Raw genomic sequence first — 27,256 nt, 5'->3', positions numbered from 1 at the left:
AAAATACCACCATAAATATAATAAATGCTTTATTGTATTAAATATAACTTTTAAATTTTAAATTTTGAGTTGGGTTATTTAGTTTGGTAAGTTTTTTTTTAAGTTTTGAGTAATAAGTTTAATTATTATTGGGTCAAGTGATTTAATATAAACATATATAATTATTATTTAACATATATAATTAATATAATAAAATTTTATAATATAATATATTTAGGCTGAGTCGAGTTTAGACAAAAAAATTTACCTAAGACCTGACTCATATAAAAAATAGCCTTAAATTTTATCCATATCTAATTCTCGGGCCTCGTATTTTTTTCAAATCCACCCAATTTTTAAACGGGCCGATCTAAATGGGTGATGTAGCTTATGAGCAGATCTGGAGTTAGATGAGACATAATAATCTCTCTTACGTTAACTAATAGTCGATCCTCACTTTATGTATAATAACTTCAAAACTTGTTATCGACATCCAACTCTTGATTGAAGCTAAAGAACACGGGGAGTAATCATTAAGTTAATATTCACCGTCAAAGTAGTTTAGAAATTAAAGCTAGAGAGACAAAAGAGGAGGGAGACTTGGAAAAAAAAATGTGTCCGCTGAGGCTGATCCTCATATTCCTGTCGGCAACACTCGCCGGATTTTTCCTCCTTAGAAACATCAAATCCCACCCCCAAACCAACGACGACGATCGTACCCGCTCCAACAACAATAACTCCCACTCTGCTTTCTCCAAGGTTTCTACTTCTTCTTCTTCTTCTTCTTCTTCTTCCCCCGCTTGTAATTAACAGTCAATGCTTCAATTTGTTGGACTAGGTTTGGGCAGCTATAGAATCAGGATTCTGGGCATCTCTTGACATGGCAAGTGGTCGTTACTTGTGGAGGCATCTGGTTTCCTTTAACTCCAAGCCTTCCTCTTGATTCTGCAAAAAAAAAAAACCATTCTTTGGTGTGTCCCTGCTTTTTCCCATTCGTCTACTACTGTTGTATATATCTCCTGGATCTTTTGGATGCATTGTGGGAATTGAACTTCTTCTCTACTTATACTGTTTGTTAAGAGATTTCTTTGTCTGCTTTGCTTTGGAACTTGTCCTTTTTCTTCTCATTATACCCTACTCTGTCAGTTGTAAGTTGTCAAATTTCTTCATTTCCTTGAATATTTGCTCCTTCTACACAGATTTCGTGTCAACCTCTAGGTATCTGTTGTCTAAATAAACTATGAACAAAGACCTTATTATGACTTTGTTCTTGGACTCAGTTTCTCAGAACACCATCCAATAGGTTCATAAATGAGTCAATCTTAATGCTTTTATCAAAGGGGTCGGAACTCAGAACTTCCTAGGTTTAACTGCTCTTTTCAAACTTATAAACTGTATCTTGGTTAACCGTAAATTACTGGGGTTGTAGGATTGACGAGTTTTATATATAATTGAAAGCTATTGGAAACATGTATTTCACTTTTCTATGCGTCTTGTTGTTTGTGGAAATATAGTCAAAGCCCAAGAAATCTTGAATTGTTACTCTGAATAAGCACCTTGTTGTTTCTGAACTATATATGTGCATATATCAGGTTTAGGTGGTTGCCGACTTGCAGTTTGTTACTGACACCATGTATGTAACTACGCATTGCGGTATCTTGTAACTTCCCCTTTACAATGTTCCTATATGGTTGGTGTTGATGTTACAAAGTAGTCTTCCTCTTGATCAAGGATCTCGCTCAGGAGATTGCATTACTGTCTGTCTGTACCTTTTTTCTTTGAATGGTTGCCATTTTTTCTTTCATAATCTCCATGACCGTTTCTATACATTTTATAAAACTGCCCCTCTCGCCCCTACCTTCCTTTCTTTTCTTTCTTCAACCTTTGGTTTCACTAAATTAGATTGGTTTAACTAATAATGATCCTCAATAATTTCAATGACTTGTATTTATTCACTTCTAGATACTAATAAGAGAAACTTTCTATGAATTCTGTGCGGCAATGCATGAAAATGATGGATGCCAAGAATAAATAATATATTGTCTTTGTTATGAGCATACTAACTTGTGGAGCATATATGAAACTAATGGCAGATGATGCAGTGAAATAAGGCATGATAAGAAATGCGGGTTTCAATTATCTTGTGCCATACTTATGGTAGTGGATATTGGATGCTACCTTTGAAAATTACAATAACAAAGTAGATAGTTGTAGCTGTGAAAATTCTACTTTGCTTCTGTGGATTCATGCTTATGCATGTTCAACTCATTGGTTGCTGTGAGAACGAGGATTGAAGAAGTAGAGACGTTTGGAAGTGGCATTGTGAATTGTGATTCAACTTATATGTATTAGCTATGGGCATTGTGACAATGAGGATCTGACTTTGGGCAGGATTCTTGGCACATCTAAGCATTGTCCCTCATGTGAGTTGCCTTCCGGTTCTGCCAAGAGCCCAAGCAGGTTCATAGAGTGACTCTACTAAGAACCTGAGTGCTTGAAGAGGTTGACTGAAGAGGCGACGAGTTCACAAAGCGGGAGCAACTCAACAGGCGAATCATGTGCGTTGTGTGTGGTTGGACTCGAACATGTGCCTTATAGCATATAGGGCACTTATGGGTGAGAATCCTAGGCACTCATGCTCTAAGAATTCATCGTCTTTTCAGACCACCTCTTCAAGCACTTAGGCTTTCGATAGAGTTATTCTGTGAACTTGCTTGGACTCTTAATAGAGTCGAGAAAAAAAATCCCCATGGAGAGCAATACCTGATGTATTTGAGGGGCTGACCCAGGGTTCAAGTCCTTAACAAAAGGGGACTGTAGAGTGATCTAAAAGGAGGCAAGAACATCCGTAACTTTAAATCCTTACAAATCTTAGTTTATTCAGGAAATAAATTAGTTGTTAACATCTTCTCAGTGCTACTATTACTAGTATTGACAATGAAGGTGACATTTTAAAATTAAAAAAGTACTCACTTAAATCACATTTATATATGGTTGTGAATGTCCTAACACAGCAAAGCAAAGCAAAAGGCAAAAGACATGTGAGTGGTGATTGGATTAGCCACATTTATATAGGGATTGGGGACAACGCTATCAATCACTTACCATATTTGCCTTTTTGAACTTGAAAACGTGAAGCCGAACACATCCTAATGATCAGATTTCATCAAGCCCTCTTACGATCTTTGAATTCAAAAGCAATTACTTTTGTGGTCTGCTTGGCCACCTATTAGTACTACTTGAACCACACATCCTATCTAAATATATCAAATCATCCCATTTATGATCATCCTCATCATCCATGAATAAAGCAGTATTATGATCTACCTTCAACAACGTTAGCTCAGACATTTTCTTTATTACAAATGGAACTAAAACAGGCGCCGCCTGTGATTCAAAGGTGGTTGATCTGCTGGTTACACTTGTGTTTCAGATAAGTTCTCTTTTTTGGCTTGACTACGATTCTCAGTATCAAACAAGAATATGAACGAGACACTCAAAATCTCAAATGCTGGCAGCATTAATGCCAATTCATTCATCTAATAACGCAATTTTTAAATATGCTAAGCAGAGATTAAGGGAGGTGGGAATTGTACAAGTAGGGTGATGGGGAATGGTTTGTCAGACGACAGTAATTTTTACTGAAACAAGATTAATACAATCATAGGAAGAACAAAACAAATGTTCGAATACATAGTATGGCAATGTACAAACATAAGGTATCTTAAGAAATGATCAGTTTGAATACTTGTCAAAGCTGCTGCTGGAAGTAGAGCTAGAATCATTCTGTTGCTGATGCAGCTGCTGCTGTTCCTCATATTGCAGCTGCTGCAGTTCCTCATATTGCAGCTCCTGCTGTTGTTGATCACCTTGCCAAACCCAAACAATATCTTGGAGAGCAGGTCTCATTTCCTCTTTTAGTATCTGCTGATATTCCAAAGTGTCTCCATTAGATTTCTTAATCTCCACCAGATGAAAAGTCTGAGTCACTTCAAAAATCTCCGCATCAATCGATAGGATCCCCTTTCTACCCTCCTTTAGCCTTTCCATTTTCAGCACACCTGCATCCTTCTTTTTCACCTTAAGTCTCAAATGTCTAGCAGCTTCTTCCAGCTTAGAGATGATGACTGAGGCAGGTTGTCTGGACGAAAACCTCGTTTCTCTCTTTTCAGAAACTCCGTCAAACAATCCTGACAGATCAAATCCACAGATTAGATCAAAAGCATTTAGACTTGGAAGTTGAACTGATTCTTGTTTAGTCTCAGCACTGTCATTGCTATTCCCACAAGGGGCGGAGGGACCCATGTTCGGAGAAGCTTGCTCATTTTCCTTTTCCAATTTTTTCTGTTCGACATTCAATCCTTTTTTAAACCAAGCACTTCCCCTGATCTTAGACATTGAAATCCTAGAAGTGGGGTTTGGATCCAACATCTTACACACTAGCCTGCGTGCTTCTAAAGGGAACCAGCTAGGAAATCTGAACTCCGCTTTGCCAATTTTCCTATACAACTCCATCAAGTTTGAATCATGAAATGGGAGATAACCTGCCAATAACACGTATAACACCACTCCACAAGACCAAACATCAGCTGCTACTCCATCGTAACCTTTTCTGTTGATCACTTCAGGAGCAACATATGCAGGAGTACCGCAAGTAGTATGAAGCAGGCCATCTTGGCGCTTTGATTCTGCTAGCGCACTTAACCCAAAGTCAGAGACCTTTAGATTCTCATTCTCATCCAACAGAATGTTCTCGGGCTTTATATCGCGGTGAAAAACACCCCTACTATGGCAAAAATCCACTGCATTGATCAGCTGAATAAAATACTTTCTTGCAACATCAACCTTTAGTCTTCCATTAGCAACTTTGTTAAAGAGCTCTCCACCTTTGCAGTATTCCATAATAAAGAAAATCTTACTTTTGGTGGCCATTACCTCATAAAGCTGCACGATATTAGGATGCCTAGCAATTCTCATCACTGAAATCTCTCGCTTGATCTGATTAATCATACCAACCCTCATGACCTTGTCTTTGTCTATCACTTTAATGGCCACACTCATGTTGTTTTGTATACACCTTGCATAATATACTTTTGCAAAGGTACCTTGGCCAAGTAACCGACCAATTTCATACCTTTGTGTTAATACACTTGGTTTATTTTCCATTCCGAACTAAACTAATATATAGAAATATCAACTAACCCTGGCAAGCACAACTTATGTAATTTACACAGAAGGTAGTTCTGGTATTATAATGAGCTCAACCGTCTCCGCAAAGTTCACGCAATACAAGAAAAGGTGCTCTCGCAGCACTTATATGCCAATTCTGCTTCTGTGCATGGAGAGTTAGTGATGGTTCGCCAATAACTCCAAATCCAGAATCATCAAAGATGAAAAAGGATCGAAAAGCCGTAAGCTCATCAACTTCAAAAATGGAATTTTGAACGATGAGGCACATCTTCCAGCATTCCCAGGCTTTTTACCCTCTCTTTGGAAACCAACTTGAGAACGCTGAAAGGATTTACCAGAGGAAATCCGAAGGACCCTCAATCAAAATTTTAACAAATACTGGTCAGAATTTGAAGTTGATTCGAAACCTGCAAAGAGAATAATTATACACCTTCAATATCTTAACTTCGAATACATAAACCAAAAAAAAAAACACAGATGGCCGCAGAGAAGTTCATCATTTCCAGCTATTGCCCACAAATTAATTCAGTTCAATTAGAATACAAGATTGCAAGATATTCAATATTCATTGTGCAAAATTTAAAAAAAAAAGGGGCAAAATTTAACCCAAAAGGTAAATTTTTTCATTCAAGATGGACGAAATAACAAGTCGATCAATATCCCACCATCAAAGCATAAATCAAATGGCAATAAGGAGAATCAAAGAAGGCAGATCCAATAACAAATCCCTCATAATAAAGAAATACCTTCTTTTTTCTGGGTTTCGGAGGACGAATACTGATCCCAATCCTTGAGATTATTATGTTGAAGCTGTTTTTTGACAGGAATAAAAATAATCAGAGCTTTGTTTAATTATAAGGGTTTTGTATTTTTTTAAAAGTTTAAATATGCCTATAGTCCCTGTGCTTTTGAAAATTAGGAATTTAATCTCTATACTTGTATTTCTAGTAATTTAGTCTAATTATTTTTTTGATTTTAAAATTCAAGCCTAATGGTTAATTACAACATTTTTTTAATTACATGGCTACTAAGTGAGTAGTTTTTTTTAGAGGTTTTCGATTCGAAAAACTAAAAATAAAATTGAATTTCAAGTTAATCGAATCGAGTTATTCGAGTCAATTCGAATAAGTAATTCAAGTTTTGAGTTCAAATCGAGTTGAATTTTACAATTTGAATAACTTAAATAATTTGAATAACAGATTGGTGTAAATAACTTTTTGGTCCTTGTCAAGTTTGAAAATAAGCAAATTGGTCACTCTCAACAAAAATTATAATATAATTCAAATTAATTTTAAAAATTCAAAATATTTTTAAAATTCAAAATATTTATAAAATTTCAAAATTTATATTTTTAAAAAATTATAAAATTTCAAAAATATATATATAAAGAAAGTTAAAAATTAATTTTTTCTAGAACAATAATTTTGGGACTTAAATAAGTTAATTAATGATTCAAATTTATCATGCAAAATTTATTATTATTATTTTACTTTGAATTTTTTCAAATATTTATGGTTTCAAAGTTATGTGCTCTAATATGGAATTAGTTATTTTGTAACAAGGTTTTAATTTGGCATGTTTAATTTTTTAATTTAACTCAAACAATTTCACTCGATTCAAAAAAAAAAATCCAAATTGAGTTAGGATGATAAAATAAAACTCATCAACTCAATTAACTTGAAATTTTTTCACTTGTTTCGATTCGATCGAACGCTCACCCTTAGTTATTTTAGTAACAGCAAAAGATTTAACAAACAAAATAGTCTTAACAGTTGGACTTGAATTTTAAAATCTGAAAAGGAGAGGAGTAAATTTCTAGAAATACAAGTACATGAACTAAATTTCTAATTTACGAAAAGTACAGAGACTATAGGCAAAATTTAACCTTTTTAGATTGGGAAAAATACTAGGGGGAGATCAGATATGGTGTGAGCAGGAACATATTAAAAAAATGGTGAGATCCCAGTGTGTCGAAATCAGATCCAGAAAAAATAAACTCTTTATTATTATTATTATTAATTTGGAATAAAAAGTAAAAAGTGATCCAGAAATTTCTGATTATCCGAAAGGAAATGATAACCGGACAGGCTTTGTCTGTAATACGAGGGACCACTGATATTTTGGAATTGCCTCACCATTCATTTTACTTTATTTACTAATTTTGATTTTTGTATTTTAATTACTATTTTAATCTTTTTTATTTTATTTTTAGGGTAAAATAGGAAATAAAAAATAAAAAGAGTAGAGAAAAAGATAAAAATATTTTTATCAATTTTTTTCTTTTTTTTTATTTTCATTGAATTTATTTATAAGAATTTACTCAACTTGTGTTAGTATATGAACCAAATTTGTACATAACTTCCAATGCCTTCGCCTTTCTTTGATAATTCTTATTTATTTAATTTTTAAAAACAATGATTTAGAGAGTTATAATTAGGTGAATTAAGTTTTAATCTGATTGGTATTGACATTGTTGTCAAATGCAATAGAATACGACTTTAAACGTGCTGAAACGTGTTTATCCTCCTATTTAAAGTTGAAGAGAAGTTATGAATAATCTAAATTATATATAAAAAAAAGATAGCTATACTTAGTGGCGGAACCAGGAAATTTTTTTAGGACGAAATTAAATTGTATGTTTTAACGATAGTGAGAATGTAATTTTATCATTTTAATAGCCTATATCTTTATAACTTTTAAAAGTTAAATCAAATTTCTATCATTTTTAGGATGGCCAAAGTGCAATTTTACCATTACTAAGACCTAAATTAAAATTTATCATTTTAGGGAATTATAACCCTATGTCTCTACTACGCTTCGTCACTAATTATAATTAGAACTCCAATTGAATCGAGTCTAAATTAAATAGTAATAAGCTCAAAGTTAAGTTTAAACTCTTATTTTTACTCAATAGAACATTTAAAAAAAGATTGAGTTTATTTGAATATAATTGAATTATTCAAATTTTGCTTAATTTCCACTCCTCGACTATTTCTAAAGCACTAAAAGGACAAGTTGAATATTTAGATTTAGGGCAGTAGTAGAAATTGCAAAATTTTAGATTTGAAAATTATGATTTTTACATTTATAATTTTTATTTTTTAAAATTAAAGTATTTGAAATTCAAGTTGAGTAATTCAAGTATTTTGGTGCATTTTAATTGTCCAAGTGTGTTTCAACTAATACTGATTTGTAATTATGCATATGTACCCGTATTAGTTGATAACATATTATTTTAAACCTAACTTTTAATTTTTTATAGTTACATTTACAATTAAACTATAATTTTGAAATTATGTTATTGAATCTAATTAATAATTTTAAAACTTATATTTACATATAAATATATTTATATAAATGTAATTGAGAAATATTTGTATGTATATATAACATATAATTTATCAATAAATTATAAATTATATAATAAATATATATGTCAAAAACTTAAAATGGTATACCAAAACCGGACAACAATGTTGATATGTATCAATATCAAGGTAAAACCAAGACTTTCATCGATATGGTTAATACCTTATTTTGAACATAGAGTGAATAAAGAGAGAGATAATTTTTTTATGAATATTAGATTTTAAAATTTCAAGTTTCAAAATGAATTTTAAAATTCAAAATTGATCTTTTATGAAATTGAGCTTGGATTTGCTCAATTCCAAATTCATTTTTTTTTATTGAACATACAAACAAAGAATTTGGGTTTGAAAACTTAAATCCAAATTTTTTAACCTACATGTTGTTTTCCAAACAAGCCAAATTCAATTCACATGTTTTCATAGTTCAATTCGGACGAGAATCAGATATGATTAATACCAATGTATTCAAATTTTTTTACAATGTTTCATTGGGTAACTTACTAGATATGAAATGTGGAAATTGAACACTATGTAATATGCTAAATGATCAAAGGTAGCAAAGTGGAGGGTTTAGTAACAAATTGAGTATACATAATTGTTTGAGTTGAGATTAAATCATATTTAGATGATATGAAATATTATGCTTTTACTTTATATGTTACATGGTTGAATTTGAATCAAACTTACCTTGATGTTATTATGCTTTGATGTATTAGGTAAATTTGATTATATACATTAGTTTAACCTATGTACTTGTTATATGAGGTAAGTTAACCGTTTATATACATATGAGCTTACTAAGCATTTCGTAATGCTTACCCTGATGCTTTTCTTTTCTTTGTAGATTTTGACTTGTGGAATATGTCAATCTGATCCTCAAGGAGCTCACACTATCCATCTCTTGTTTCGGTAGACTTTTGATCGCTTGTACCCAGTTATATGTGGCATGTACTTAGGAGTGTCTAGTTGTTGAAATGTTAAACATGTTTTGAGACAGTTGATTTTGAACACTTATGGTAATATTAATTTGCTCATGTTCACTGTTTTGATATATTGCTATGCATATATGGATGGGCAATTATAATGAATTAGGTATGCTTGAATTAACTTGTTGTATGAAATGGATAAGTGATATGAAATGGTATAAATAGGTGGAATGACTTGTATTGATTCATGTATCCTTGTTGTGAATTGGTGCCAAATGTGACATATTGGTTTTGTGGTTGATTAGATGATTATATGTTATGTTTTGGCATGGAATTGGTATGTTTTGAACAAGTTTAAATGATGTCAAATGTATTTTTTGACCTATTTGGATGGTTGGTTTGAAGCAAGTACCAAATGGCCAAATTTTACCAAAAACAAGTTTAACACCCCATATTTGGTCTAGTCACCGGACCTGAGCTACATGATGTCACAACAGTAAACAAAAACTTTCATATACAAATTACTCAATAATATTCTACAATTCAATATTAATAAGTTAAGTCTATATTAAACATGCATTATAAACAAAACCGAGTCTCATTTGGGGTTATGCAAGCCCTTAAACAAGCTCAGAACTAAACCGGGACTAATTTGAAACATTTATAAAATATTGGGTAAAAAGGAAAAACAGGGGTCATACAGCTGTGTGACAGGGCTAAGGCCATATGGTGCAGTATAACACAGGCGTGTCCCCAATCGTGTAACAAACTAATGTTGTAACACTCAGTTTTGGTGGGTTCTAAGTTTGGCGAGTTAATCGAAAGTAATTTAAGGGGTGTAGTACTATCCACCCAATTGATACTTTTGGTCTATAGATCAGGCGCATAGTAGACGTTAAAATATTGTAAGGATTGTTCCTAACATGTGTTGAGTCGTTAAGAAGAGGAGATGAGTAAGAGTATTAAGGATTTTTTGGTATCTTGGGTTGTTGCCAAAGGTATTGTGCGTCAAGTTTGTTTAGTTACAGTGCTAGTTATATTCTAATGAGGTGGTTAGGAATGAAATAAAGGGGTGAACTAAATATATAAAAATGTTGGATTCTCGTGTACGTTTCTCCACAGTTGTAAACCATTTATAAGGCAGCTTGGAAAGATTGTAACACGTGTCAAGTTCCACTATGAGAATATGAGTTTTAAATATACATATATTAATTTGGGTTTGAAGAGAAGAGGGTTTTTCTTCTTTTTTCTATTCAAAGTGCTATCATTGATTTGCCTTGGAGCTGAGAATAGATCTCTCTTGTTAAACTGAAACTAAAGATCTAGGTTCATGAAGAAGGTTGTTTCATATCTTGGGTAAGTGTCATAGTCTTGCATGTTAACTTCTGAAAGACTAAGTTTGTTTTATGTGTGAACAGTAAGATGAAGAAGTAAGGCTTTGTATGAAGCTTATTTGGGATTTAGATGAAGGTAAAAGTTAAATGAATGAGTTTTAATGGTGTTCCTATGTCTTATAAGCAGTGGTTGCTGAAGTCTTGAAGGATGTTTGAATTTGGAGATCAAGTTGTTGTCTGTGGTTGTTAGGTGAGTCTCTATGTTGACTCTTGCATGTACACTGTTCATACAAAGAGATTTGTAGGATACTAACTGAAATATGAAATTGGAATCATGAAAGGCATGGTATGTTATGTATATGGCTATATGAGTAATTACTAAAGCATATCTGTGAATGCATGATTGTTTGTCGAAAATAGTATGTATATCTGATATTGAAACTGATAGGTTCAAGTATATGTTGAATGGTGTATAAATAGTGTTATGCTGAAGTATGGTTATGTATGTATGCTTGGAATGTATATAATAAGTGCATGAAGGGTCTACAAAGTAAGTTTAAGACATTAGTGCATGAAGAGTTTATAAAGTGAATCTGTGTTTGTTTTTCACCGAGCTGTCAAAAGGTGTCTGTCAGGACTTTAAACACGAACTCTAAAATGGAAAGCCTATGGCCATGGCTCTTTTTGAAAGTAACTAAAGGATGGTTATTACCCAATAGGGTTCCCTACATGTGCCTAGGACGATGATGGGCAAACCTCACGTAACGTGAGTTTAGGCAAATCCATATCGTAAACATGCCATGAAAGAAAAGCCTTTGTGGCGAATCATGAAAGGACCACCTTAGTGGAATGCTCTATCTGATAACCGGTATGATGTATTTTGCTAAGTCTATGTGGCGTGAATTGTCAGGAATATCTGGTAAGCCATGAATCTAAATTTCTGTCTCGATGGTAAAATATGAGTAAGTTCTAGTAGTTCTATAACAAGTATAACTAAGATAAGGTATTGATGTACTCTGGAATAAGATTTAAATGAATTCTTAAAGGTTATCCATGAAAAAGAGATGTTTACTTATATGACAAGAAAGGTGTCTGTTATGATAATCTGTAAGTATGAAAAGTAAGGGGGTATCGTATCTTCTTCAAAATCTATTCTGAATCTGAGTCAATGCTAAAATAAGTTATGAGATTCTGATATAGCATAATATGGAGTCCATCTGGATTTTATTCGCAGTGAATTATCAATATAGGTATGTAAACAAAAATGAATCAGGGTATGTCTGAGTGAGAACCAATAGTATGAAAAACTATGTAGGTATTTGGCATATGTATGTATCTGCCTAAGATAATGTCAGTAAGAAATTATTTGGAAGAAGAGTATGAGTTAAGTTATGGATTGTTGGAGGTGGATTCTAAGGGTATATTCTGTTACGAAAGTATTATGGGTCAAGAGAATCATGTAACAATGAAAAGGGTCATCCAGTTAATTAAGTATGAAAGATTAAGTATAACAGGGATATTATAATTGGCGTATACGAGAATGATAAGATAATATGTCATCAGCTATAGTAAAAGATGCAAAGTAGAAGTTGACTGATGGAAAGTCCTAGAATATTACGGGGGATGAAAGGTGTATGCTTTTTGTTGATCCGATCGACACATTCTGGAAGTCCAAAATCTACAGAAAAGTAGTAACATGAGTAAATATATAAAATACTCAGTAAACTCATATAATATAAACAAATAACTTACCTTAATCATTTAAAAGTTACATGAATCAATATGAAACAAGGTCACCTATCATGACATTCAAAACAATATCAACCAAATGAAATTTAAGCCAATCTACATATATAATTTAAAATGGTAAAATACCAACTTCAACTCAAAATACATCATGAATCCATTTTCCAATTTATCACTTTGCTCACTTCTATCATTTAAATTGCATCATATATCTTTATCATAATCATTCATATCATATTTATCCTTTTTGCCAACACCAATTTCAAAATTTTATATTTTCATCTTTTATTCTGACCTAATGAATATTCGTAAAAGAACTCCATATACAGGTTAAAGTAATAGTGTCTGGTTACCCATTAGGGTTAAACGTACATGACAAATAGCCTAGCCAGGGCTTAATATTCCTGTATTCTCGAGTCCACAACATATGTAGGAGCTCGGAACCTAAACATGTATTCCCGAGTCCGCAACATATGCAGGAGTTTGGAACCTATTCTTGCATTCTCGAGTCCACAACATATGCAAAAGCTCGGAAGCTAGGAAGCTAGGAAAAACTCATAACCTCATATATGAGACTTTTAATATTTTCATTGGGATTTAACCTCACATTATACCATTTCGCAACAATCCATTTCAATTTGATTCAATTTTCAATTTAGGTACTAATTTGTAGCCAATTCAAATGGCTAATAAAACATTAATGAAAATACATATAAAACTCAACAACAATTTAAACATATTTATACCGTCTGAACTTACCTGATAAAACTGTATCGTTTTGGATACCAGGGACTATTCGACAGTTTTTCCCCTTTTCGCCTAAGTCAACAACTTGATCTATATATTAGTTAAGATTTGAAATATCAATACAAATCTCATAATAACACTAAAATTCATGCTTATAATCTTTTAATTTCATTTTACATAGTTTCTCTAAACTTTTTCATTTTATTCAATTTAGTCCCTAAAATCGAAATAAGTATAACTTTCACAATTGAGATTCATTTTCCATTCCAATTTCAATTATTTCCTTCTACAGCCCTAAAAATCCAAATTTATAGAAATTTAAAGTCCCTTTTGACATATTCACAATTTAGTCCCTAAATACAGAATTAACAACATTTACTTTATCAAATAGTCCTTAAACATTTCTTAGCTTCCAAATCTACCATTTCTATCAAGAAAATCTAATATTCATCAATGAAAAGTTTTAAAACCTTTAACAATTTTGAAAACGGAGATACGAGTTCACTGGACCTAATTGCAACGATATCAAAAATAAAAAAATTACGAAAAATGGACCTCAAAAGTACTTAAATGCATCGTTGAAAGCTTGGTCGAAGCTCTCTAATCTCAAAAATGGTGTTCTTAGGTTGGAAGAGAAGAAAATGAAAGAAGTTGATTTTTTTAATTAACTCTAACCTTTTATTATTTTATTATAAGTCAATTTAACATAATATAATTAAGAAAAACGTGAGCACTAACCATACAAACATTTAAAAGATGTGAAATTGCTACATTAGGCCTTAATTAATTTTTAATTAAGTCATTTAACCATTATAAATCAATAGCGATAAGGTTTTACGGTTTTTATGATGAGTTATTTTTCCTTAATTAACTATCAAATCACCAAAATTATCAAATCAAGCTTCAATCCACTTATAACACAACTCCATAACTGTTTAATAAAAATATTATTAAATATTTACGAGATCAATTTATAAAACTTAGGTCCCGATACCTCATTTTTCAAAACCATTAACTTTCATTATACACCACTTGTACTTTACTAACTAACCAATTAATAAAATCTATCCAATAAAAATCACCATAATATTATATTTAACTCATAGATTAATTAGTTGTGTGCAATTTTGGTGGACAAGTTAATTAAATTTCTTTACTCATAGATTCTCGTATGCTAAATTGTCATAAATTTAATGGAATTAGAATTGAGTAGAAAAATAATTTCAGAGAAAATTAATTAAATTCATTTAAATAAATAACATTTTTGGAAATAAAAAATAGTTATTGGGTTGGAAAAATTATATAAGTTGATTTAAAGACTAGATAACACGTATAATTGTACCCAATAAAAAAAAGACATGAGTAGGGGCCCATCTATATTGTAGTGGGCAGCAACCTTGATCCTGAAGACTAGGTGTAGTTGACCCTAGGTATTCCCAAAAGGGAATATTTGTATTTTTTTATTAAAATAATATTATTTATTTTACCATTGTTTAACCAGAACTCTTGTATTTTGCTCTATATTAAGGGACATAGTACAAGCCATAAACACACAATATTGAGTGTCAATACTTTGTCAGAAAATTGTTGAAATTTATTCTAAGTTAAATTCTATTTACTTAAGAGCCCAATCTATCAATTTTTGTTACTAGAAGAGATAATTAATTTTCCCACTAAAAAATTAATAAAATTTTCATTCTGTGCAATGGTTCATGAAATTACTTCATTGGAAGCCATTACCTTCTTGGTATTCTTGATCAACACAAGTTTCGATCATTCACCATATTCTCTAGAATTTGAAGCTTTCACAAAAGCAATAGGACTTTTGATAACAACCTTTCCCTTGTCTACATAACCAATCCATCCTTTGTCTGGATTTCTCTTCTCTATAGCAATGATTTAATCAAGTTTGTTATTGTTGGAATTGAACTTGTCAAGCATAAGCTTGGTTGCAACAATTTCCTTCTGGATCTTTACAAGACTGTTCACCTTTTTAGTAAGAAGTAGTTCTTTAGCTTCGATCTGCTTAACTAGTATGGTATTCTCCTTTTTCAAATGATCATTTTCCTTCAAAATTTGACACTCACATCACATACCTGCTCCAATTTTCATAGCATGATCATGTAAGTCTTCAAAAATTCGTCATTAAAACCACCATCAGAATCATCATCTAAATCAACCTCTGATCCTTTCACAGTACTGGCTATAAAGGCCACAAAGTTGTTGAGATGGTCTTCATTTGAATTTGAGTTGCTAGATGTCTTTTTGTAATGCCCTGATTTAATTAACTTTGTTCATGTGAATTTTGTCACAAATGAGTATTTGCTTCAGTGATTAATTGATTTGAAGGTGTGTTTGAGGTATTGGGTTTAAGTACCATTTATGGAAAATTTTGTTATTTTTTACCCTAGCCTTATCCCTGTTGTGTGGGCTTATGTTATATTTTTTGTGAACTCATATTAGAATGAGCTTGCTGGTTTAAGTGGTAAGATGTTAACTTGTTTCAAGGTCTTGTGTTCAAACCTTTGTATGGGTGAAGGATGATATTTTTGTTTCTGAGAGTGTGTGTCGATTCTATATTAGTAGTGGGTCTTGTTGGGATTCTGGTTAGTAGTGGGATGCTAAATTGTCTCCTAAAATCCCTCCACTAATATTTTTCCTAAGTTTTTTTTAAAAAAAAATTCTTTCTCAATATTCCACTTTATTTTTTACGTTATTTTTTTCTTTTCTCTTTCACTATTATTGATTTCTCTCTTACTGTTATTGACTTCTCTCTTTCAAAATTCCTTTCCAACACTTAATTGTGAAATCTTACTTTTTGTTTCGTTAATTCCTTTGGTGGTAGGTTCCTGGTGTAAGGTAGGTTAAGTTTTATTCTTCTTGTGCTTTTTGTGTGTTTTATTCAATATGGCGTGAAAGAGGAATGGGAGTTTGATTTTGTGTGTGTGTTTTGGCTAGGTGTGGATCGAGAATCATTGAATTTTCCTCCGGTGACCTAAATTCGTTGGTAGGCTACTGCTTGGTTTGAAGGTAAGGGGTTAAATTGTGATGTTGGGTTGATTATATTGGTTGGGTGTTGATTTTGGTAATGGTTTAAATGACTAATTGGTGAATTAATGGTCAATTTTTGGTTCTGGTTATCTCGTGGGAGCATTCGAGACAAAAATGAACCAAGTATGTAACGAGTACACGAGAAAATGAAGTTTGATAGAAGCCGAAAAAGTGGCCTGTCGACGCCAAATGGGCGCGTGCCTAGCCGTGTGGTCAGCCGTGTGACGGGTGAGTGTGTGGCCGCGTGGGTCACACGGCCTAGGCTGATTTGGACGTGTGGATCCATATGGGCATGTGGGCCTAAAATTCAGTATTTTCCCTAGGGTCACACAAGTCGTTCCAATCGACTGTCGGTTTTCCGTAGGGTCGGTAAGGGTAAAACAAACCCTAATGCATGAGATCTGCTATTCTAATAGACTAATTTGAATATTAAGAAAACCGATATGTATGATTTGACTGTTTTGTATAAATATGTATGATATCTGTATATGAGCATGCGGGACATGTAAATTCTGTTATATATGTTTATCTGTTATCTGTATCTGTATATGGGATGGGATTTGTATATGTGGAGGAAGTGTTCTATGAGGCGACATTTTGCCGATATATTGGCAGTATGGCTGCAATCTATTCTAATAAGTGTTGTATAGACACTATGTGGTGTGTAATGATGGGTGGGTGTTTTATACCCCACGTGGTGTGATGGGATAGTCGGAGTTGGTGTGTAGAGGATGGGGGTAGGAATTTGCATATCTACGTTATTATGATATGATCTGATTCTGTTAAGGACTTATGTCCGCTTCTGATCTATTATGTTGGAAATCTGAATTATATGCATGTATGTTTCGTTAAGTTATACACTGAGTTTTTGAAAACTCACTTCTGTTGTTTGTTCTGTTTAGGTAATCCTTAGGCATAAGCGGGTCGCTGTGACGGAGGCTCAGTGGTGACCACTAGTCTGCGAACTATTTTTAATTAACAGTTTTATTTAAATTTCTGGCCTTTTTTAGAGTTTTGTAATTTTAGAACTCTCCGAACTTTTGGATTTCTTTGGTTTTGTTGATGGTTTTGGTTTCGGTTATATTTTTTGCAACACACATCAAATCATTTTTTTGGAAATAACGGTTCACACAAATAAACGTTTTGGAAAATACGATATTGGTTTTCAAAATATAACGACTTTTAAGATTTCCGCTGTAAATTTCTAGAAGAACAAACTATTAATGGTTTCAATAATGAATATGATAATAAATATGTTTTATAAAATATGGACTCTTTTTAGTAATGAACTATACGAGGTTTTTAACGTGATAAAATTATATTCAAAACCCTTCTTAGTAACATTCCCAGATTCGACCATAACGTCTAGGTCGGGTTCGGGGTGTTACACTCTTCATCACTCCAAGTCATGCATAACGATTTCTTCTTCTTTAGAGTGTTAGCACACTCAGACTAAATGTGATCATATCCATGAAACTCATAGCACTGAACACTTCCCTTCTTATCTTTTACAAATTCTTCCTTGATGATCACATATTGGATTTATTTTTGGGTACATTCGTGATAGACTCAAATTTCTTTTTCCTCATTGATTGCTTTTTAAAAGCCTTGTTGAAGTTTTGTGTAAGTAACACGATTTGCTTCCAAATTTCTTCAATCGTAGTATTATGGGAAGTTGGCACTTCCTCTCCCATTTGGAGAGCAAAATTTCTCTTATCCTTTGTCTTGTTGTGTTTGGCCTCATCAAAATCAATTTCGAAAGTTTGTTAAGAACCAAGGAGTTCATCGATTGCCAACCTCTCAAGGTTTTTAGTCTTCTCTATAACAGTGACTTTAATAAAGAATCTTTCAGGAAGAGATCTTAGTAGTTTCCTGATAAGCTTGGCATTGAAATATTTTCACCCAAAGGAAATGTCTGATTTGACAGATCATAGAGTTTTGCATAGAATTCTCCTGTTGTCTTTGTTCTTGCATCATCAAGGTTTCAAATTTGGAGCCCAACCTCTACATTTTAGATTGCTTGACAGTGTTAGTTCCTTTATGGCCAGCATGTGGAACATCCCAAGCTATTTTGGAAATGACACACTTTGCAATTCTCTTGAACTCTTGCAGATCTACACTACAGAAGATGGCGAACAATGCTTTGGAGTTGTCATTGGCAAGTCATTCTTCTTCAGTTGTCTATTTTACTTTGAGCTTAGCTACTCATCCATCTTTAATGTCAATCATAGGAGTCTCCTATCCTATAAGAATTGAATGCCAAGCCTCATCATCAATGGATTTGATGTAGGTTTTCATATGTGTGTTCCAGTAGGCATAATGACCAATCTTCAACATTAGAGGACGAATGGTTGATCCTTCCATAACTTGTAGTTAGCAACACCAGGAATCTCCACTAGCTATGTTATGTAGGAGGCTCTTATATCAATTATTGACCTGAAACAATTGCTAAGTCTACAAGAAACAAATAATAAGTACAAGTGATTGTGGAAGTGGGCACTTCTGTAAAAATTGCGACAAGCACAATGAAAACATGAACAACAAAGTTATTTATGCAGTTTGGTTTCCCTATGTCTGTGGAGCCTAGCTCAGTGAGATGAATTCACTATCCTTGAAACAAATACAACCAGTAATCCTAGTTCTAACACATCTAGTGAAGAATCATCACTCTTGTATTTCAAAGATTGGATCTCTCACTACTAAAATTTCTCCCTTAGAACTTAGCCTGTAAAATCAACCATACTCACAAATGCATTCTTACAAGTAACATTCCTATATGAAAAGATAAGTGCTCTAAAAAAGTAAATACATCAATCTATCAATATATCAATCTATACAAGTCTCTCAATTATATAAGATTTTTTTAGACTTGCTAACATAATTAAGATCAATCAGAATCCCTTCTAAGCAACAACTATATTAGCTAAATACAATTTAATATTCAATGACCAAAGTAAAATGAACTGTTAGCATATAAGTCTTCAATTTTCAATCCGATTCAACTTCCTTGATCCAAGGGATTTGGTATAGTCAATCCGACCCGCTCTTTTAGTTATGTTTCTCTAAGCGAATTGATCTTCATGAATGAGCTTGAATCATTCTACAATATCAATACAGGCCAAAGTTTTGATTCAATAATTTATCAATCTTCTAAATATGGAAAGCTATTATCTTGTCATAGTGGTGAATGAAATGGTCACTTTCATTAGCACATTTTAACAACTTCAAATATTTCAACAGCAATCCATTATGTGATTATACCCCTTTAGATTGTAATTAGTTGTTTAGGCTGCACTTTGCCTTGATTTATTTCCGGTGTATGGTGGCCTACTGGCCTTTGATGAATGAAATGAGTATCAATGCTTATCAAAAATAATAATAAAATGAAAATAACTATTTCTTTTTTTACACTGTTGGGTATAATATATTTTTCATTCAAGTAATCTGTTTTTGTAATGAGGATTAATTAGCGAAAAGATGAAGTAAATTAAGGCAGTTAACTCAGTTCATTGAAGAGCTTGGAAATCCCTGCTCATACCGCTACGCATAAACACACCATCGTTTTCATAACAATTTCCAACTAACTACTGAATACAATAAAAAGTTGAACCTCATGATGGATTGCCATAGTTAAAGATTATTGTACAAGCTGAGTCCATTAACTGCAGCAATTGATGATATCTATCTCCTTTGATTACAATTTCCAGGCTAGATGAGTACTACTCCCAGTCCCAATTCAGTTTGCCAGATAGTCTTGAAATTTAAGGACAGTGATCGCCCTCACTGTGCTACACCACATTGTTCATTTACAAATGAATAACGAGCTAGTAAAAGCTTCAGATGGATCTTTATGTTGATTAGGTGTGTGGTAATCATAACATATTGTTCTTTTGTAGTAATTAATTACCCCTAGAACCCTTGCCTTTCCTAGCTTAGCTTAGCATACATTTTGGATGCCATTCTTAATTTGCTCTTCTTATTGACTTTCCTCCGTTGGTATGGCACATGCTTATTACTGAATACACCATTAATGGGAGAAGTGCTACTTCATTTTTACTTTTTGTTTAAGGACTATCCTAAGTATCCTATGCAATGCCTCCTTGGAATATTATGATGGATAATGGTATTCTGTCCAATGGAATTTAAGGAAATGGAGAACTCTAAAATGTCATTATATACATTAATGGAATATAAATAAACAGATCATGCTTCGTTTCTTGTCTCAACATATATAACATACATGGCCAAAAATACCAATGAAAGGGGGGAAAGCATATGCAAAATTCATACCTCCGATCTATTCTATTCAAGAGAACATGATGCAATGGTAATTAATGTAGAATGTGCATCCCGCACATGAGATGATTAGTGATCCATAATTCCATATTATTTATTTTTGGGTTTAGTCAACAATAATGAATAATGGCAAGGGTAGGCAGTTTTAATGTCGTCTTTTTATCATCTTAATATGCATTCACTAATCTGTGGCCTCACATCACCTTTTTTCCAATCTGTTGTTTTATTTTTTTTTGGTTGGGTTGAGATGTAATGATCTGAGTCATTTCCTTATTATAAAATTGAAATGTAGAACTTGTCAACTTCACAATTATTAAAATAATAATCCCATGATATTCATCATAAACCATGTAGAATACCAGTTCCTACTCAGCCATATATAGCTCTACTTCACTCGTTTCTCCTTCATTCATCTACACAAATCAAAAGTGGCCAAAAATGCAAACAGGCAGCTCTTATTTCTTCACCAGACGTTCAAGCAGAGGGGTGGTGTCTTGTGAAGATTACCATGAGGGAGCAACGGTGGCAATTCCATTCAATTGGGAGTCAGAACCTGGCACGCCTAAAGTCAAGTCTTGTGAAATCCCCCGCCTCCCTCCTCTAACGCCCCCACCTTCCTACTTTTATGCCACTCCCAAAAGAACATCTGTTAAACAGCACTCAAAGCCTAAACTTCCTAATACCATCTTCCCTAAGCGTCTCAGGAGAAAACCTCGTGTGCAACTTTCTCCTGCTGCTTCTTCTTCATCATCATCCTCGTCGGCTTCTTCATCGCGTTCATCGTCACCGTGGCCAAGAGCGTATTCCGTGCCATCATCTCCAATAAGTGCATCTAACTTATATGCAGGTAATGAGTTACCAAGGGGAGAACTACTCTCCGGTTCAAGGGCGGCTGACAAGGAAGACCATGAATACGAATACTCCGTTTCAACTCCATGTTTTGGTTGTGGTGGTGGAACAGGTCCTATGTCTCGAGGTTTTTGTTCAACAATGCTCAAGGCATTGCTTAGGAACCGATAAGTTATCATGTTCCATGGTACTATCCCAACTATATATATTTCTATGGAGTTTTGGGTTGTTATGTATGGTTAAAAAGTGTAGTCCGCTGTGTTACAGAATCGAAGTCGTTTTCGTTAGTAATTCAAATAGATCCTAATGATGAATTAGTGGTTGGGAAAAAAGCGAAATGTTATCTAAATCTTCTTCTTCTTTCGCCTACTTGCGCTTTGCAATAGCCTTTTCTCCTTGTGTTGTTGTACATAGGATATTTCAATTAGCACACTGGTTCCTTGGTTTTATTTGGATAAAATATAGTATAATGCAATGAATCTATTGACCACTGATTGGAAATAGCACAAAGGAAATGTAAATTTAAAAACACAGAAAGGGTTTATTCTTTAGTATAAGGACATAAAAAACCCTAGTCCTTTCTTTCATGTCTAGGTTAGTCCAAGTGAGATCTTGGTGATTGTCAAGCAGCTCTGGATCTCCAAATTTAGAAATTCGTTCAGAGCCATTGATATAGAGAAAATGGCAGCATTGTTTATTCTACATTATAAACGGCGGAACATGAATTGTATCTCACAAACAAATATTGTCACATTATACTTTCGGAAAATCTAAAAAAAGAAATAGTCCTTATAAATTATAAAACATACACTGAAAAGAGAAAATAGATGGTTCAAGACAGATTAACTTTTTCCACGAATAACCAACGCATTGGGTAGGTCTGAGTGTGCAATATCCATGGTATACACTATAAACTAAAGTGGTGGCTTTATTGAGCATTAATTGGAATTTCAAATATCTACCATGTGAACGCACATGGCAGGCATCAGATGCCTCCGCCATCTTTGGGCCGTCTTTGAGCTTCACTGATTGTTACTATTTCATATATTATATGGGGCTCATGCTCTTGTTGTAATTTAATTATGGTAGCTCCAGTTTCTTAATTAGTTAGAAGGTTATGACCTTGGAGAATTGATAAACGTATATGGCATTTTCAGCTGGAGAAGAGATTCTTTTTCTAACCCCAAACCCAATTGTAAGTATTTTTTAATCACACGACTTTGTCGGCAGCTTCAAATTAATACGAGGGGAGAAGTTTTGACTTTATTTTTTCAGTAACCATAATATGACAGTAACATTTTACATAACATCTAATGCATATAATAAGGCAATAACTTATTGGTTATTACTAGTGATAATTAATATATATATCACGTCCTTTTTGCATCCCAAATCCATTAGCCTATCAATATCATAAATAGGCAGTCGAAGTGGACTTAGGGGTTAAAACGAGTAATTGAGAGAAGATGCATCACCCAATTACTTGTTCATCGTATGCAAAGATTTGCTAGGGCCGGGGCAACAAAGCTATAGTGTAATATATGTTAATATATAGGGTCGGGGATTCAAACACTGATGATGATGAAATACTAGGAGTAATTGCTTTTAGCCGATTGGCTCGGAGGCTTATTTATTAATTGTTATGAAATAAGGTAGACATTGAGACGTTACTTACATCTGTATTTGCAGTATCATGGAACGTTGGCATGCACGATTATATTTCTATACGAATTGACATCATAGATTTAATTTCTTAATAAGCTCTTTGGATATCCACCGATGATGGTGTTCCACTGCGAAGGGTGCAATTACATTAAGCATTGTCTGGTGGCTCTCATGGCTGGTTCGTCGAGAGTGTAACTTAACCTTTGCTCCTCTGCTACTTAAAGATCATATCGATGTTGTAATTATTCCGATGTTTTCTGTGAGCTCCGATCATTGGCCTCATTTGGAGGCGCCTTTCTTCGGCCAATTACAACGGCCATTTTACCAGACCTTGGTCCTCTCTCCCCTCTTCCTCCACGGCGGCGGCGGCGGCGGCGGCGGCGGCGGCGGTAGTGTTTAACTCACTAAAGTTTTTAAGTGACTATGCGGGTCAAAGCCTTGGGCTTTGATATATATATTTGTTTGGGTTTGCCTTACCTTGTAGTACTGGTTATAAAGCAATTTATACTATTTGATTCTAGTAGGGGTAGATCCGAGCGTAGGTAGAGGCTCTGATCACCCCTTGATTCATATGATAAAATTGTACTTTTGTTTTGAAGAAAAGGACTAGGCTTTTATTACTCAGATTAAAACCAAACGTCAAAACAAACCAGAAGTCCAAAACCGGGCCCAAAAGAAAAAACAAAACCCAAAAATCTAAAACAGCAAAAGAAAACTAAGCCAGCCTATCCTCTCGAGAAGTGTGTACCCGTCCCATCCCCTCATCTTTCAATTCAAAACCAACGATCTTTTCTCTCAAAAACACATTTCTAAGCTTTCTTTATCCCAGGGATCGAAGAGCTTTTACCATCTTCCTCCTTAATCGGGCTCTAATCCATTCTTCTTCCATTATCCTCACAACGAATCTCGGGACCTTCTCTTCCAGGTAAAACTCTTCACCATTTCTCAAACTTTCAGTAGCTATTACATGAGCAAGTTGATTAGCCGAGCGTCTTGCATGTTTGATTCGTAGAGACCGAAAACTGTTGATATTTCGTTTTATATTCCGGGTATAAGTACTTATTTCTGATTTGTCTTGTGAATCTGACTTGGATTTCTTTATAACTGATAAAGAGTCTCCTTCTATAATCATATCTGTGAAACCCAAATCTAACCCCGTTTGTACTGCCCATAAACGGGCAAGAGCTTCCGCTGCAAAAGCCGCCCCAACATTTGCATGTATGACCGATCTAGAGGCAACCACCTTCCCCAGGGCGTTTTTGGCCACTATCCCCGACCTCGACCTAGAATGTGCCCAATCAAAATCCGCATCGAAGTTTATTTTAATACAAACCCCCGAAGGAGGTTCCAGTTTAGCGCTAATAACTCCCCTGGTAAGCCCTCGTTCTTCGATACCTTCTAGTTCTTTAATGTAACTTTGAATGAAATTGGCTACCTCTCTGCCCGATTTTGCGGAGTTCTCATGCACACGCTTATTCCTTTCAATCCACAAGGCCCAAAGGGCACAACAAAAAACCCTCCGTTGAAGAACAGAACTTACACTGAATACCCAGGTAAGCCATTCAAACGTTTCCTGAGTTGTATTTGACATTATCCACGAGTACCCTACTAATTTCCAAACATCCTTTGAAGCAGGGCAACTTCGAAAAACATGGTCCGTCATTTCAACCCCTCCCCCGCATATTGGGCATATCGCATGCGCCACTAGTCGCTTGTAATACATATTAGATAAAGTAGGGATAAAATTTTTCGATATTCGCCATATTGTAATTTTGATTTTAGAAGGAAGATTTAGGTTCCGTAGCTTCCTATAGAATCCTTTAGATGTCGTCTATAATTCATTGAAAGTAGGAGTAAGTAGGGGTGAGCAAAACTCGATTCGATTCGAAAAAATTGAAAAAAAATTCAAATTTCGAGTTAAACGAATCGAATTATTCGAATCAACTCAAATTTTTTTTTCAAATTTCGAGTTCGAATCGATTTGAGTTTTCGAATTCGAATAACTCGAATAATTTGAATAATTCGAATATCAAACTATAATATTTTACATTTTTACCCTAAACTTTTTTATTTTTCCCTCAAAATTTTTACTCCTTCCTACTTTCTCCCAAAAACTTTTACTCCCCTCCCATCCCCTCAATCTACCCAAAATTCATTTCCCACCAAAATTTTACTCTTCCATTTACTTTTTCTTAAAATTTCACTCCCAAAAACCCTCAAAACCTTTTATTTTCCCCTAAAATTTTTACTCCCTCCCACTTTTCCCCTAAAACTTTTATTTTCTTCTCATCCCATCTCCCATCTACCTCAAACCCTCCCCCTTCTAATTTTTTTTTAAAATATTCTCCCTCCAAAATTTTACTTCTCCTATTTACTTTCCCTCAAACTTTTATTCCCCAAAACTTTTTATTTTTCCTCTAAACTTTTACTTCTCACCCTTTACTCTCAAATAAAAAATCAAAATTATTCAAAAAAATCACTAAACATAAATAGTAATAATTTTATTTATATATACTATTTATATTATTAAATTAAATTTCACATTTTATATTATTTATATTATTGAATTATTTAGTCATATTGAATATTTATATTAAAATTGAATTCTTAATTATGCCATAAAATATTCGTTTTAAAATTTTATATTGGTATCAATTTTACATTTTATTTTTAAAATAAATTTTATTAAAAAATCATATTTTTATATTTAATATAATTTTAATTTCAAAATACATGGTGACAAGAATCAAGATAATTGAAACAACTAAGCAAACAAATAAGCTAATCAAGATATAAAAATTAATAAATAAATTATGAAGTGATGAAAGTTAATAAAAAATTTGATTAAGGTGGACAAATTTTATTACGATGGGTGACAATGGTTACAAAGACTCAAAATTATTTTTTAAAATTTAACTCGAACAAATATATTTGACTCGATTCGAATTCCATCTCACTCGACTCAATTCGAGAAAACTTCAAATAAAGTTTGGATGATAAAATGAGATTCGAAAACTTGATTAACTCGAAAATTTTTTATTCGATTTGATTCGATCGAATGCTCACCCCTAGGAGTAGGAATACCATATTGTAATAGTTTGTAGGTGCTCCGAACGGAGAACTCTCATGAGGGTTTGCATCTCCACTCCATCACATCCTCGTGTGGTTCTTTCGCCAACGGGATTCGAAGTATCTTGGCCGCATCAACATCAGAGAAAGTATCGGTAATAACCTCTCGCCGCCATTCTCTATTAGCATTATCAATTAAATCAACAACTCTCAATACGTTATTATCACGAACCATGCTGCTCAATTTATAATCAACCGAACCATGCATGATTAAAAATAGAAAATTTTTCTTCTGTTCCCACTCTCCTACACAATCCATTCTGAAGATACGTCTATGCCGACCAAATACTCTTCCAAGTATATGATGCCCTATGCTTTAAACTTGCATTTAAAAATTCGATTTGAGGATAATACTTTGCTTTTAAAACCTAGGCTAATAAAGAATCAGGATGATTAATAAGTTTCTACCATTGTTTTGTTAAAAGAGCCACATTAAATTTGTCGAAACTCCTAAAGCCCAAGTCCCCATTCTCCTTCAGCTCACAAAGTTTTCCCATTCACACCAATGCAATCATTGCCTCCTATGAGCTTTTTGCCACAAAAACCTAGCCACTATGCTCTTATTCCCCACAAAGATTTTGGCAAAAGGAAGCAAGCCATTGTATAAGTTGGTATGGCTTGAAGCATTGATTTTATGAATACCTCCTTACCCATTGTAAAAGAAATCTAGAGCTCCAACTATCTATCTTCTTCTTCACTCGATCCTTTAAACTAAGAGAATTATATTAAAAATAAGAGAGCAGAGCAAACAAAAATGAAAGGATAATTTAGTTTTTTTTTTCTTGGAATACAATATGTTTATACATGCCCACTATTATGGTCTCAATCACCATAGGTTACAAAAAATAAATAGAAGAATTAAGGCATCCTATAAATTTTTTAGGGGTTTTAAGAGAATAATTTCTTGGGGATTGGGAGTTGTATGAACATCCATTCATTAAAGGATTTACAACACTTCACAATATGCCTTATTAAA

The 27,256-nt window shown here is 33.6% G+C and overlaps 4 protein-coding genes across 6 annotated transcripts; 2 read left to right on the top strand and 2 right to left on the bottom strand.

The window, feature by feature from the left end:
- The first annotated feature begins 454 nt into the window (after positions 1–454).
- LOC105789058 (uncharacterized) lies at positions 455–2,951 on the top strand. Of its 3 annotated transcripts, none has more exons than XM_052627608.1 (3): positions 455–738; positions 818–950; positions 2,073–2,951. In XM_052627608.1, exons 1-2 carry the CDS (start codon positions 592–594, stop codon positions 920–922), a joined length of 252 nt encoding a protein of 83 aa, XP_052483568.1. In that variant the 5' UTR covers positions 455–591; the 3' UTR covers positions 923–950; positions 2,073–2,951. The 3 variants fall into 3 exon arrangements, with proteins under 3 accessions (XP_052483568.1, XP_052483569.1, XP_012471720.1); XM_052627609.1 differs by lacking the exon at positions 2,073–2,951 and adding an exon at positions 1,572–1,968; XM_012616266.2 differs by lacking the exon at positions 2,073–2,951 and having other exon boundaries at positions 458–738; positions 818–1,531.
- A 530-nt stretch (positions 2,952–3,481) lies between these two features.
- On the bottom strand, positions 3,482–6,023 carry LOC105789057 (CBL-interacting serine/threonine-protein kinase 10). Its single transcript, XM_012616264.2, has 2 exons — positions 5,916–6,023; positions 3,482–5,576 (listed from the first exon to the last, which is right to left on the bottom strand). Exon 2 carries the CDS (start codon positions 5,143–5,145, stop codon positions 3,715–3,717), a length of 1,431 nt encoding a protein of 476 aa, XP_012471718.1. The 5' UTR covers positions 5,146–5,576; positions 5,916–6,023; the 3' UTR covers positions 3,482–3,714.
- Positions 6,024–21,075: 15,052 nt separating this feature from the next.
- On the top strand, positions 21,076–21,657 carry LOC105789897 (uncharacterized). The gene has a single exon (XM_012617203.2). It carries the CDS (start codon positions 21,076–21,078, stop codon positions 21,655–21,657), a length of 582 nt encoding a protein of 193 aa, XP_012472657.1.
- Positions 21,658–23,971: 2,314 nt separating this feature from the next.
- Positions 23,972–24,874, bottom strand: LOC105789718 (putative ribonuclease H protein At1g65750). The gene has a single exon (XM_012617082.1). The coding sequence runs from the start codon at positions 24,872–24,874 to the stop codon at positions 23,972–23,974; it is 903 nt and encodes a 300-aa protein (XP_012472536.1).
- Positions 24,875–27,256: the final 2,382 nt, after the last annotated feature.

This window comes from Gossypium raimondii, chromosome 2, assembly GCF_025698545.1.
Source record: "Gossypium raimondii isolate GPD5lz chromosome 2, ASM2569854v1, whole genome shotgun sequence".
NCBI lineage: Eukaryota > Viridiplantae > Streptophyta > Magnoliopsida > Malvales > Malvaceae > Gossypium > Gossypium raimondii.
This window is presented reverse-complemented; position numbering and strand designations above follow the sequence as displayed.

What these genes read in the sequence shown, in the direction of transcription:
- LOC105789058 (XM_052627608.1), top strand. Translation starts at nt 592, where the DNA reads ATGTGTCCGCTGAGGCTGATCCTCATATTCCTGTCGGCAACACTCGCC. An exon ending in CCCACTCTGCTTTCTCCAAG is followed by an intron (nt 739 to 817) that starts GTTTCTACTTCT and finishes TTGTTGGACTAG; the next exon opens with GTTTGGGCAGCTATAGAATC.
- LOC105789057 (XM_012616264.2), bottom strand. Translation starts at nt 5,145, where the DNA reads ATGGAAAATAAACCAAGTGTATTAACACAAAGGTATGAAATTGGTCGG.
- LOC105789897 (XM_012617203.2), top strand. Translation starts at nt 21,076, where the DNA reads ATGCAAACAGGCAGCTCTTATTTCTTCACCAGACGTTCAAGCAGAGGG.
- LOC105789718 (XM_012617082.1), bottom strand. Translation starts at nt 24,874, where the DNA reads ATGTATTACAAGCGACTAGTGGCGCATGCGATATGCCCAATATGCGGG.